Source organism: Accipiter gentilis, chromosome 8, assembly GCF_929443795.1.
Source record: "Accipiter gentilis chromosome 8, bAccGen1.1, whole genome shotgun sequence".
Taxonomy (NCBI): domain Eukaryota; kingdom Metazoa; phylum Chordata; class Aves; order Accipitriformes; family Accipitridae; genus Astur; species Astur gentilis.
In genome coordinates, this window is record NC_064887.1 from 38,098,835 (window position 1) to 38,111,992 (window position 13,158).

Here is a 13,158-nt window from a genome sequence, read left to right on the forward strand (position 1 = left end):
TTGCAGTATTTTATTGGATCAAGAGTTCATCTTCATTTTGTTCAATGAAGAAAACTGAACCTTCTGGGATTGCCATAACCTTACAGAGTTGATGTTAAGGTGGTTTTGGTTCTGTGTTTTTTGTGTGTTTTTTTTATTAGGGTGTTTAAGGTCAGTTGGCTTTTTGAATCAGTGCAGAATTAGAGTTGTAGTGCTGTGTATCTTACTATAGCAAACCAAAGAGGCCAGGTTAATTAAAAAAGCCAAAAGGTTGTTAAATGAAACAACGTGTAAGACTATTACACTACCAATGCATTTGATTGTATGAAGAACAAAAAAAAATAGTTTACCAGTATCTAGAAATGACTTCATTGGAAGGAGAAAAGACTTGGAATGTGTAGTTGAGTAATATGTCAGTCAAATGGGATTGCTTGTGTACTGTTCATTTCTCTTACATTTTTGACTTTTATTTCTGAGTCAGTCATAGACTCTCTATGCTTTCCTGGGTAAGGTAGAAAATATATTTTTAAAGTGTCTTTTAAGGCTATGAAGTTGTCTTCCCTATTTGGGACTAATTCTATCTCAAGGCTGAGTGAGGGATGGGAAAGAAGTGGGTGGAAGCTTCTTAAATGTCTGGTTTTCCATTGTATGTTCTGTTGGAAACGGTTACAGAGCAGATTAGATGAAGCTGATTTTTTCAACTTTAAAGGTTTATAGCTCTTGAAAAAGCTTTGTACTTGCAGGTCTCCCTAGCCAGAAACCGAAGGAACAGCAGCGAAGTGTGCTGCGTCCAGCAGTATTACAGGCACCACAGCCAAAAACTTTCTCTCAGATGGGTGAGTAATGCTTTTACTTTCTAGAAGACTGCAGAGGGAGAACAAAAATACAAAATCTGTTTAGTGTAGCACTCTGTTTTCGTTCAGCATCTGCCCTTGTTTTTCTTGGTTTTTCTTTTCAGAAAAGAAACATCTTAAATGTTAAGTATATCTGTGTTATATAAGGGATAACACAGTAAAACCTTCAGTTTTTGTGTAGGATGACTGCCTGATATTGCCAGGCCTCTAACTTTGGTGTAGTCAGTGCTTGGTTTTTGAAATAAAAGGACTTTTAAGGGTGTGGAGTGGCAGTCTCAAATGACAGCATTGACGATGGTGTAATAAGCTACTGCTGATCGATTGAACAGTAGTGATAGAGTTCAGCTAGCTGCACAGTGATGTAAAATGCCTAAATGACTAGGAGATGCCTTTAGGCTTGAGGACCATTTTGGAATTGAGACTTCAAGATACGATTTTAATTCTTAAGTTTGGTCATTTATATTATGCTCATTGTATTGTTGTGGAATTTGATACAGCTAATAGAAATAGGCAAGATTAAAAACTGGAAGTTAAAGCAAAAAAACTGTCCAAGGTGTCCATGTCTCCTAAACTCCTATGTTTCCCTAGTACCCCACCTCTTGTTATTTGGAAGTTCAGTTGAACTGAAACAGAAGTAACTTCAGTTAATGCTGAATCTGGCATAGAACCAAACATTTCTAGCTTGATTTCTTGGCGTGCCTGTTGGCACAGATTGGCTTCTACATAGGACTTAATATTGGGGTACAAATTTTCAGTAGGAGTTCAGTATGTAAGTAGCTAGATCAGTCCAAAGAGGAGCCTTGCTGGCTGTGAACAGTATTAGATAGGAGCAGGGTGGTGGTTTGAAGTTGTATATGTTGAAATCACTGCAGCATTTGTATAGATTAAGTGACTTTTTGCTGACTTAGTTTTCTGCATTTGGAATTTCGATTCTGCTAAGAATTGCTGAATTGTGGTCCTTGTCTCTTGCAAAATACTATGGGAACTCTGTAGTTTACATTGCAATGTTTCATGGGCTTAGACAACAAAAGAGCATGCAATTTGCTATAGAAAACTTCTAGGTCAATCTAATTAGAGAATTTATGTCATTTTCTCATTCCTTATTGCAGTTCTCAGCAGTGGCACTAACGGTGTAAATATCCCGCCAGATTCTGCAGCCACATCAGAATCACTAAGTAATGCGACACTGAAAAGTTCTGACTCTGAAGACAAGGTGAGTTGAAGAATTGGAAGCACACTCAAGGTGACAGACCTTAAAATAGTATTCTCTGAACAGTGCAGTTTCATCAGTGATAGCCCCCTTATCTATCCATATTATGGTAGTTCACTTTAGGTGTAGTAGTAGATTTTATACTGTCCAAATAGTATGCTATATTTCTCTTTACTAACTGAAGAACTGTCTTCACTGACTGAAGAACTGTAACAAAGATTTACTGAATCCACAGTTCAGGATGGTTTTTCACACCTACCTTCCTTCACAAAATATTAAAAAAAATTGCTCAGTTCTGCTTCTACTCTTATTGATTCCTTTTAATCCTTCTAACTTTTTCTAGTCTTGCTGTAAAATCTTACTGCTGCTTGAGTGATGCCATTCCTACCACATATTGTCGAATTCCTGTAATTCGGGCATCTTGGTTCAGTGGACTGATGGTCAGAATACTGCTTTTTCATCTTATCAGATTGCATGAAGAAATACAGCTTCATCCTGCAGATTCATCTCTTACTCTGTGCAGGGAGTCAGGAGACTAGGGATTTGTCTTCAATGAGGCGGGGGAAAAGCTATCTCCTCCTCCAGTGGCTGTCACCAGGTCTGACTGGTGGTCCTGTCAGGCCAGAGAGTAGGAAGCATTTACTGAATTCCTGTTCCCATCTGAAAAGGCTTTGGTTTTGAGCTGGACAAACTGAGCAGTTTATGCTGCATGTGTTCAGTCTTCCTTCTCAGACTGCCTAGCGAGAAGTGATCCCCTGCCCACGGATGATGGCTTTACTGGTGATGTCTTGATTTCTAACAGTTGAATGTGGAATGGTGTTGGGAAATGTGAGAGTGGAAAGCATAGAGGCAACTGAAGTGAACGAGTAACACATAAAGAAGCTTAGAGACAGGAGCTGATAGTAGGTAAAAAAGCAGAGGCAGCAAATAAATTCCCTAAGGAAATGGTGGAGGGACAGTGCAGGTATGGAGAAGCTGAAAAGCTTCAGCTAGAGGGAAAGGCATCTAAGTGCATTAAAAATTGTTGGTTTGGTATCTTGAAAGGAAAGTAATGAAATAATTTCTTGCCTGTTCTGTGTAAAGTGTGTCCAGTCCTTTCCTTCCTGCAGGTATTGAGCTAACTGTTGGCATCTTAAGATATGTTGACTGGGAACACGAAGAGGATGTTTGGGGATTTTGAAGGGTGTGTGGGTTTTGGGTGGTGATTTAGGGTTTGGGGGTTTTTTGGTAGCTTCATTAGACAGTGGGTTGCTTTTTGATGCCACACTGAGCATAGAATTAGTGTTGTTAACAGTGCAAGACTGTGCAACAGTTTACTTGAAGTCTCAATTTTGAAATCTGAATATCTCGACAAAGACTTCCAAGTGTGAATGGGTTTTTAAGATTTAGTGAAAGACTACTGCCAGAATTAAGTAGCAATAAGTAAGTTCATTGCATGGATCAATATGAAGTCTTTGTGGGACATGCTTTTTAACCTCTGTGTATGTCATTAGGGAGACCCTCTATACGTTTTTAACATCCAAAAGTCCTCTTGACTTTTTTTTAATCAAGGTTCAGGAACACTGACTTGGGAGGAAGTTTTCTGATAGAAGAAAGCTCTTAAATCTAGATGTTAAGGATTGCTGAAAGCTTATTATTAAAGAGTATAAATCTTCATAACTGATCATTTGCAATTTTACCAAGGAGTGTGATGGGATATTCTTCATTGCCTTGGCATTTGTAGTCAGCTTCATCTGCCCAAAGCTTTCCATAAGTAATTGGAGTTCGTACAGTAGTTGTGTTAAATTCTGGAGTCTCTGCAGAATATTGGATTGCTTGATAAGAGTGAATGGTTACTTCTGGAATTAAAAGTTTCATATTAGTAATTGTTTCTGCAGATCTGTGGCATAGGTTTGATGTACCTGTGAGAAAGCTTCCTTCTGATGGCAAGTATGTGACATTTTGTAGTTATATATGAGCCTGGTCTGCCCTTATTAGAGCAGATATGAGTCATGGTCTTAATTTACTGGCAGAAAAGAATTTTCTGAGGTCTCTGTCTTGTGCTTTTACAAGGTAGCAGAGTGGGAACGTTCTCTATCTGGTTGTTGTCCTACTCTGAGCATCTCTGTGGTGACCTGGACCTATTTTGGCTAGGCCTTGTCTCTGTCTTGAAAATCACCAGGAAACTGCAGGAGCCCTAAGCAACATAGTCCTTAGATGGGTACAAGCTACAGCCTTCTATTCAACCTCCCTTGACTGGTGGGAGAGTCTTGTGACAGAAAGTAATCGGATGTGCAGGGAAGCTTGATAGGCAGCGATTCAAGCCTACCATGCAGCCCTTGGCCTTTTTGGCAGCAGGGAGATATTGATCCTTATCCAGAAGGAGGAGGACCTGTTAAGGAGATCCTAGGATAATGATTTTTCCTTTTTTTGTTCAACAGAATGCTCCTTTACCCTGTCTGCACCATTCAGTGGTGGAGGACTACTCCCAGCAGGCAACACTGGCCCATTTCTGACTACCAGTAGAAAAAGGATGTCTTTGAAATGCCAGAATTAGAATCTGAAGGCAGATGATACAGCTAGGTTATGCAGAGATTATGTCCCTTAAACATAAAATGTGATTTGCAAAACTCCTTTGGACGCAATTCAGTGTTGTTCTCCCGCTGCCTCTTTCCCCTGCGCAATATGTGCAGAGGGTGCCATGGCTGACAGCCTGTCTGAAGCACCTGTAGGCAACACCCTGTGTGAGAAACTAACATGAGGAATTGGAGATCTGTGTGCAGCGGCAGTTCTATAACCTTACTGGGATCACAGATAAAGGAGGTTCACTTGGATAATTGGAGTACTGCATTGGATACATATGGGCTTTTTAGGAAGTAGAGCAGGAAAGTCAAGAAGGGGATGTGTTCTGCTATGCTCAAAGAAGCTGCCTGAACGCAGAGGCTTTGGTTTGGGAGAGGTGCTGAGTTGTTCAAGGCTTTATAGGTTAAGATCAGAGGGGTAGCCAACAACGTGGAGATTAAGGTGGACCTTCACTAGAGTTGGACCAATCAAGAAGAGAAAGTCCTCTCCAAAGCCCTTAGAGAACTAGAAGCTTCACAATTGCAGACCTTGGTTTTAACAGGGAACTTAAAGTACTTTGACACCTGATAAAATGGCAACATGTCCTCGTGTAAATACTCCTGGAGATTTTAGGAATAAGGTGAGGACAGTGTTTGGGTTTTTGTTGTTTTTTTTTAAATGCACGTGCCAGATAAGTTGACCAGGGAGGTACTCAGCTGGACCTGGTATTCAGAGCAAAGAACTGGTTAGAAATACAAAGGTTGAGAGTAGCTGTGTTTGCAGCAGCTATGAGATGGAGTTTGAGATCCTGAGGGAAGCGGGGAAGCTAAGTAGTCAAAGACCTAGACTTCAGGAGAAAAGACTCCAGCTTGTTCACTGAGCTTCTTGGTAGGATCCTGAAGGACAGAAGGGCTCAGGAGAGCTTGTTATCTTTATGGACAACCACCTTAGAGAATGAGTAGTTTATCCCAACGTGCAGAAAATTGTACAAGTGTGGCAGGAGGCCAGCATGGATGAACTGGGAGCAACTTAAATCCAGAAAGGGAGTGTGCATAAGTTAGGAAAAAAGTCAAGGTGCCTGAGAAGTATACAAAAAGATTGCCTGGACATGAGGAGAGAGAACTGGGAAGGCCAAAGTTTAGCTGGAGTTGGATATGTCCAGGGATGAAAGGGCTGCAAGAAAGGCTTCTACTAGTGCATTAGCAGCAAAGGTAAGATGAAGGAAAAATGTAGGTCTGCTGCCAAATGTTGCTGGGAACCTACTGATTAAGGACATGAAAAAACCTGAAGGAGTCAATACCTTTGTCTTGGTTTTTACTGGAGAGATCTGCTGTCAGGTCTGCCAGGTCCCTTGTCCTAGGGGAAGTTTGGGGGAGTGAATTATTATAGTAAATTCACTTAAGGACCATCTAAGACAGTTTGACATATACAAGTCCATGGGACCAGACAGGATGCATCCATGGGTGCCAAGGGAGCTGTCTGGTGTTTGTATGAGACCACTGCCTATCATCAAAATGTTGTGGTACTGCAGGAGGTCCCCATTACTGGGGAAGAAGAGAACATGGCACACGTTTTCAAGAAAGGCAAGAAAGAGGTTCCAGGAAAGTAGAAACTGCTCAGCACCTTGCTTTCCCTTCCTGGTGAAGGAGTCCTAGGATATGAAGCACCTTACAGTGACTGAGAACAGCCAGCAGGCGTAAAACATGGTGACCAATCTGATTTCCATCACCCCCCCTGCACTTTGAGATGATTGGCTGTGCAGAGAGCAGTACTTGTTGGTTTTTACTTTAGCAGGGTCTTTGACATGGATGGTCTCCAGTATAATTGTCATAACCAAACTGGAGGGATGTACTGGTTAGGTAGAATTCAAAGTGGGTGGAAAATTGGCTAAACCAGTGAGCTTCAAGGGTAGCAGTCAGCAGTTGAAAGTCTGATGGGCAGTCAGTTACTAGAGGCATTCCTCTAGGACTGACATTGAGGTCAATACTATTTAATGTTTACGTGAACAACCTGGTAAGGTGGAGTGGAGCTTGTTAAGTTTGTGGATGCCAGTAAACTGTGAGAAGGGGAAAATGGTCAATATGTTGGAAGGCAGGGCCATTCAGGGGGATTGCAGCAGGCTGGAAAAATGAGCCAAGAGAAACTAAGTGACAGTCAACAAATGCAAAGTCCTGTATTAGGGGTGAGATAACCTATGTGTCACAAGGACTGGAGAGCGACTAGAAAGCAGCTATGCAGACAAGTGCTTGAAGATCCTGGTGTTGCATGAAGGATGTTGAGACAAGTTCTCATGTACAGAACTTAGTGGTGGGGTCTATAGCTGGTAGTATTCTTTCTAAGGGTGACAGTAATTTTATTTTGGAGGAGGGGAGAGCAAAAGGGGGAAGAAAAGGGAAGACTTTCCATGGGTCAGCCAGGAAGACAAGTGATAGAGGTTTCCCAGACAGGCATCTTCCCACTGGGCATCCTCTCCAGTGGAGCAGGTGGTAGCCCATAGTACTTTTCCTATAGTAACTATGTAGTTTTCATCAGGATATGCTCGAACTTCCTACTGGTTTTTTTTTTGCTTATGATGCTGTTAATGTTTATTGGAGCATGCTTTGAGGGGCAGCTGCTGTGTGCTGATTAGTTGTTAGGCTTTGTGCATGCATATTGTTGGGTCTTCTAATGTAAATCAAAAGCTACAGGGTAGGAAATCAGGAGAGAAGAGGGAGGGGGTGATTCCCATGCTGGTTGCAATTGCTTCCCAACATCACTATAAGGGTTTCAAGGTGCAAGGCCCTGAGTATAATGGGATGAGAATTGTAGTATGAGAATAATAGGGGAAAATACTGCCATGGCAGCTGCAGCGAAATATTACAGAGCTACTAATGGAAAGTGGGCTTCAGAGGTGCAGGATAGAAGGTCGTCCTTAGCAGGACAAAAGGTTCAGGAACCTTGAGGTCCTGTGCAACAGTGATGAACAAGCTGAATATGAATGAGTAGTGCATCCTTTTCTTGATTAAGAGAATATACTGGGCTGCTTTACTAAGGCTGCAGCCATTAGATTCAGGAAAGTTGTTGTTCCCCTTTACTTGCTACTGGTGGGTGGCATCAGGAGTATTGTTTATAGTTTGGGGCTTGCCAATACATGAAAGACACTCAAATCACCAAGGTGACTAGTGGCTGGAGCACCTGATGTCTGATGAAAGAGTGAAAAAGCTGAGTATGTTTTGCTTGGACTAGGGGAGGGAAATTGAATTGTTCAACTATCTAGTGGTGGGCTGTAGCAATATAGAATGAAACTTGGAAGTGCCTACCAAACAGATGAGAGGCTGCAAGTGTGGGGAAGAGCAATTCTAGTTGGGTATTAGGACAGAACTATCATATTTAGTGCAGTCAAATGTTGAACCAGGCTAGCAAACTGTAAAACTGCCATTCTTGAATTTTTTGAGACTTGACTGTACGAGGTCCCATGTAGCCTAGCATAATTTTGAAGTTGATGCTGCTTTGAGCATGGTTTGGACCAAATGATTGTTAGAGATCCCCTTGAACCTTAACTGTTCTGTGATTTTTTTTTTTTTTGAGATGTTTTAAACAACTGTGGAATCTTTTTTAAATGCAAAATTTGCCTTGTAGCTCTAGAGATGTTATTGGCTTGTCATTGTAAATGACTGTGTGACTCACCATGTCATAACATATGTGTTTTGTTTAAAGAAACTCAATTACTTAGGCTAAAGTTTTCAATTTCTTTTCTTTAGGCAGGAGAATGTCAGAAAAAAGAGTCCAACAGTACTTCAGATGACGACAGCTGTGAGAAGGCAGAACTAAATGCACAGCAAGCATTTGTATTTGGGCAAAACTTAAGAGATAGAGTTAAGGTAAACACGTGTTTGTTATCTTGACTAAGAGTTGATGTATTTAAATGAGGATAAGCAGTGGAACAGATCATTCGTTGGCACGAGCATTACACACTGTTTATGAAGTACTTTGAAACCACTATATAACAGGGTTAAAACCTCTATGTATATAAGCAAAAATAGAAGCTGTGAACACAGGTCAATTGGCTGTTTAGTAAAAAGGTCTTCCAGACATTTAATAAATTAATACTGTTTAGTAGCATAAGAAGCTTTTTAAAAAATAAACACATCTGCTGCAGTCGTAGGTAGCATCTAAACCTTGGTGTGACATGTTTTCTCTTACATTTTGGGTCAGAATTAAGTTGAAATGTGTTCCTAAGATGCTCCCATGCAACCAAGACTTCACAGAAAAGGTGAGAAAAGAAAAATAGGGTAGCCTAGGTTCAAACCTGTGCATGGAGTAATTGACTGGATTGTTAGTACCTCCTGTTGAAGACAGGTTTGTGCAGGTTTCCTAGCATAACAAAAGAAAGTATAATACTGGGATATAGGCTTATATTGTTTTATTGTAGAAAGTGTTTGTGGATGGAACTTTGTCTTGAGAAAGAATGAGCTGAAAATTTTGTGGTCAGTAGTTAAAACTGTCAATACATACTTGTTCTTTTTATAGCTAGGAGATGAAAGTGATGAAACTGCCGATGTACAGAATGTTGGCCTTCCTACATCAGATGTACCTTCTGCAACAAATTATTTTCTACAGTACATCAGTTCCAGGTGAGACTACAGGGAAACCTATAGGACAGTTTTCCTTATTCTGTGTTCAAAATTATTTGTGATTCTGCTCTTTATTGGATGCAGGGCTTATACTGGGTCAGTGGGAACCCAGGCTTCTGAAGAATGAGGTGGCAATCTTCAGATCTGGGGGAATCCTCAATCATCTGGTCAAGGGAGATGCATTTGACACCATTTACTTGACCACGTCCTCACCAAAGCCTCTTCAGAAAACTAACAAGCATAAGATGAGAGAAGTCTTCTCATGAATGATTAGAAAGAAACAGTGATGGGATAAATTGGAGCTACCAGTAGAGTCCTGTAGAGATCTATGCTGTATTTGTCGTGTTCAATGTTTCATATATGATAAGGATAAAGGGAAGAATAGTTGTTTGTTCATGATAATAAGCTTTTCAGAGCAATATAGAGAGCCTGTATAAATAAGCAGGAACCTAACTTTGAGGGGTCTTTGAGAGAATTTCTGATTAGGCGATAGCATCAGAAGAAATTTGATGTAGGTATATGTAAAGTGAGGCAGCCAGGAGAAAACTGCTAACAGTGATGAACTTTGACAGTCTTTACTTAAGGCTAAGATGTTGAAATGGCTCTGAAAATATTAGCTCAGTAGTGCTCAAAAAAAATCAAGTAGTGTTACAGAAAGATTAGAAAACAGAAGAGAATTTCTTAATATACAGAGCTGTGAATTCAAGTAATAACTGGAAAAACATGGGCGGGTAAAATACCACTGAGAGCGAGAGTGGAGCGACATCTCTGCTCCTGGAAGAATCTGAACTGCAGATTTTTTGAGGCCATGAAATAATTGTAGGAAAAGCACCAATGTGTGCTTGCCTTGCCCTTATATTCTGCATTTTTAAGACCTTGTTCACCATGAAGTAGGCACTCAGTAGTTTTGCAGTCTTAATCCCTTTTGACATTGAGCTTTTCAGATGATGCATTGGAGAGGTAGAGAACACCACAGAGTGACTCTGTGAATGCCAGGTCAATGCCTTTCCAGAGACACTGTCAGATTTTTTTAATCCTATTTGACAGACAATAACTTCTAATATGTGGGCTTCAAATACTGGAATATTAGTTTGTATATTTCAACTTGTATGACATCTACTGCCATATTTTGATTGAGTCTTCACTTTGGGAGGATTTATTCATGGTAGGTCAATTGCCAGAAACTTAGTTTTGGGCTTGCCTTTAAAAAAAAAAAGGCATCTAAGTGGAGTTGGCTCTGTTTTTTAGCTGAGATGGCAAGACATTATGGCCATCAACTTGTAAAAGGAAAATTCCTCCCTTTGTGTAACATGCTGCTAGTCCTTTAAAAACTGTAAATGTGCTAGGTCACATGGCAGATATTGGTAGATCATATTGAGTTCCCAGTTGGCATTTGGAGCTCAGAACTGTGGTCTTTAATTCCTGTAGCAGCCAAAATTCCTCCCCCTGAGGACTTCCTCTCTTCTTTGAATCTCCTTATTCAGAAGTAGCAACTCTATGTGCATGATTTAAAGGTTTGTTTAGTTCTGCTTGAATCATGTAGTGACATGTGCCCCTATTTTCCAAACTTAGTGAAATGCACATAGGCTTGATGTCAAGTGGTCTACATTCTGCGTGTTCACTTAGTAAGCATCTTGACATCTTAGAGGCATGCCTGAAGGGAGAGCAGATGAACAATGACTTCTTAAGTGTTTGAGTCTGTAAAATAGTAAAACTATTGTCCTTCCTAAATGGGATTTTAAAATCTGTTAATAAAAATGCCATATGGGAGGAGGATGCTTATTCTATAAGGGAGGATTGAGATTTGATTGTGAAACTTCTTGGGGAGGCTGTAGCATTGCAGTTAGTCTAATAAAAGGCATTCAATACTTATCCCTGCTACCTTTGCTTCAGTTATAATATTGCAAGTGGTTTTGTTTCAGTTCTTTCCCTTTCTGAGAAAATTGTCCTAAAAACATGTAATAGTTCAAGTTTGTGCATATAGAATACTGTTTAAAAAAAAAGTATGTTATATGATTAAACAGGAAGCCCTCACTTAGCATTCAGCATTGCTTAATATGTAATTAGATATCTAAAGGGAAGATACAGTGACAAAATAATTTGCCATGATTCTGAGAGAATTCTCATTCTGTAAAACCAGTATGTACTCTTATACTACTAAGTTGAATTAATTTTTGCTTATGTTTGTGTCAACCAGTGCTTAATTTTTAAAGCCAGTGACAATTGCTCACTTTTTGAGGAATTTTATCAGTAGAAGACAGATATTTTCCTGACTTATAAAACCTGTTTTGTTTGGGTTTTGTGTTTTTGTTTGGGTTTTTTTTCCAGTGTAGAGAACTCTACAAACAGTGCAGATGCATCTAGCAACAAGTTTGTTTTTGGACAGAACATGAGTGAGCGAGTCCTAGTGAGTATCCACTGTATATGAAATGTTGTAATTTTGTGAGTAGTTTGCATTATGGATTCTTACTCAGGAATTTTGAGAAGCTTTAATTATACTTGTCACTGGAGCACAGTTTTCTTTCAGTGGTTTCCCTTGTAGGTAACTTATTTTGAGTGCAGTGTGGGGGTTTCATTATGAGCTATTGTCTGCAACAGTGGTGTTGTCCAGGATTTCCCTGCCAAGCTCTACCAGTGTAAGGAGATTTGAGTGCCTTCTCTGTAGTGCATGTGGTTCCTAAGTCCAAGCACTTTATGGCACAGCTGGCTTCTTTAAATGGCTTCTTCGATACAAGTATTTCAGGGTATTTTATGTTTGCTGTCCTCCAAATTGAGAAAAGTTCAGTTGCATGACTCCCCCAGTGATGGGATTTCAAGTCCAGCAGTAAGGCAGCTGCCTCAGTACTGAGGTATGATTCAGGAAATTCTCTTTATTGTCTACTGACCTAAAGTATAAATTCTAGTGCCCCACTGTTTCCTACTGTTGTTTTTATTGCTATGCTGGTACAAAAGGGAAACATTTAATGTTGTGCATTCATACCTGTCTTAACTGCTGAGCAGGGAGTTCAGTCAAGTATGCCTTGAGTTGAACTGTAGCTGAAACTGGTTTGCTTTTTTGAGCATAACTTCAGAATAAGAGTTGAAATTTGGTTTCAGTTCAGGGGAAAATAATTTGAAATAGTTTTCAGGTCACACTCCACTCAATTCCTTGGCTTGGGGTAGTAGGATGGCTTTTACTGTGAAAGCATGTCATCCCTGGGATTCTTCTTTTGCTGTATGGTTTATAAACACTGGGCCTTCCCTCAGTAACTGATTGCTAGTCTTGTTCTGCAAAACTAGTGTGTACTTTCTCTCTTCTCTTTACCTCTTCTTCTTTTTGCAATAGAGTCCACCAAAATCAAATGAAGGTAGTACAGAGAGTAATAAGGAGAATGCTGCTACAGAGTCTGGGTCTGAATCGTCTTCTCAGGAAGCCACGCCAGAGAAAGGTGAAAAACAAAATATTATTTTAGGAATGGTAGTTAATCCTTGTTTAAATGATTGCATTTTTCAATATCCTGTTACTTTATAAAAACAGCATTTTTATGTTGCCTTTACTGTTTCCTGTAACCAAAGATGCAGTTTAGGGGTGGGAGGTGACATGGTGGATGCTATAGATTCTCTTGTCCTTTTCTCTGTAATGTTAAACACTTACAGGCTACACTGTCTTTTTCATGGTTGTTCCTGTGGTATTGGGAGTATCTTCAGCAGAATGAAAGTAGAGGGAATTAACAGAGCAGGTACTTGGATGTACAGAGTGTAGAAGAAATGTGGCAGACTGTTTTTTAAGAATTCTATTATACTTCCAGTGACTGAATATCCGAGTAAAATGTTTATTGTATTGAGTGGGTGCACCAAATGCGTTGCTTGAACCAAGAACTGTTTGCTGGGTTCTAGACTTCTATGACTCTTCAGATTGGCAAGATTTTCTGGAAATTTTGGGAGCTATGGGCTTTCTCCAGCAAACTGCTTGCAAGCCAAA

The 13,158-nt window shown here is 40.1% G+C and overlaps 1 protein-coding gene across 2 annotated transcripts in view; it reads left to right on the top strand.

Moving 5' to 3' along the window:
• Positions 1-13,158, top strand: part of RANBP3 (RAN binding protein 3) — a 57,529-nt gene that overhangs the window by 34,332 nt on the left and 10,039 nt on the right. For both annotated transcript variants that reach the window (XM_049807570.1, XM_049807571.1), the window contains 6 exons: positions 723-815; positions 1,943-2,046; positions 8,325-8,444; positions 9,094-9,197; positions 11,526-11,604; positions 12,523-12,625. In XM_049807570.1, the coding sequence (XP_049663527.1) occupies positions 723-815; positions 1,943-2,046; positions 8,325-8,444; positions 9,094-9,197; positions 11,526-11,604; positions 12,523-12,625 (603 nt within the window). The remainder of the gene's footprint in view (positions 1-722; positions 816-1,942; positions 2,047-8,324; positions 8,445-9,093; positions 9,198-11,525; positions 11,605-12,522; positions 12,626-13,158) is intronic.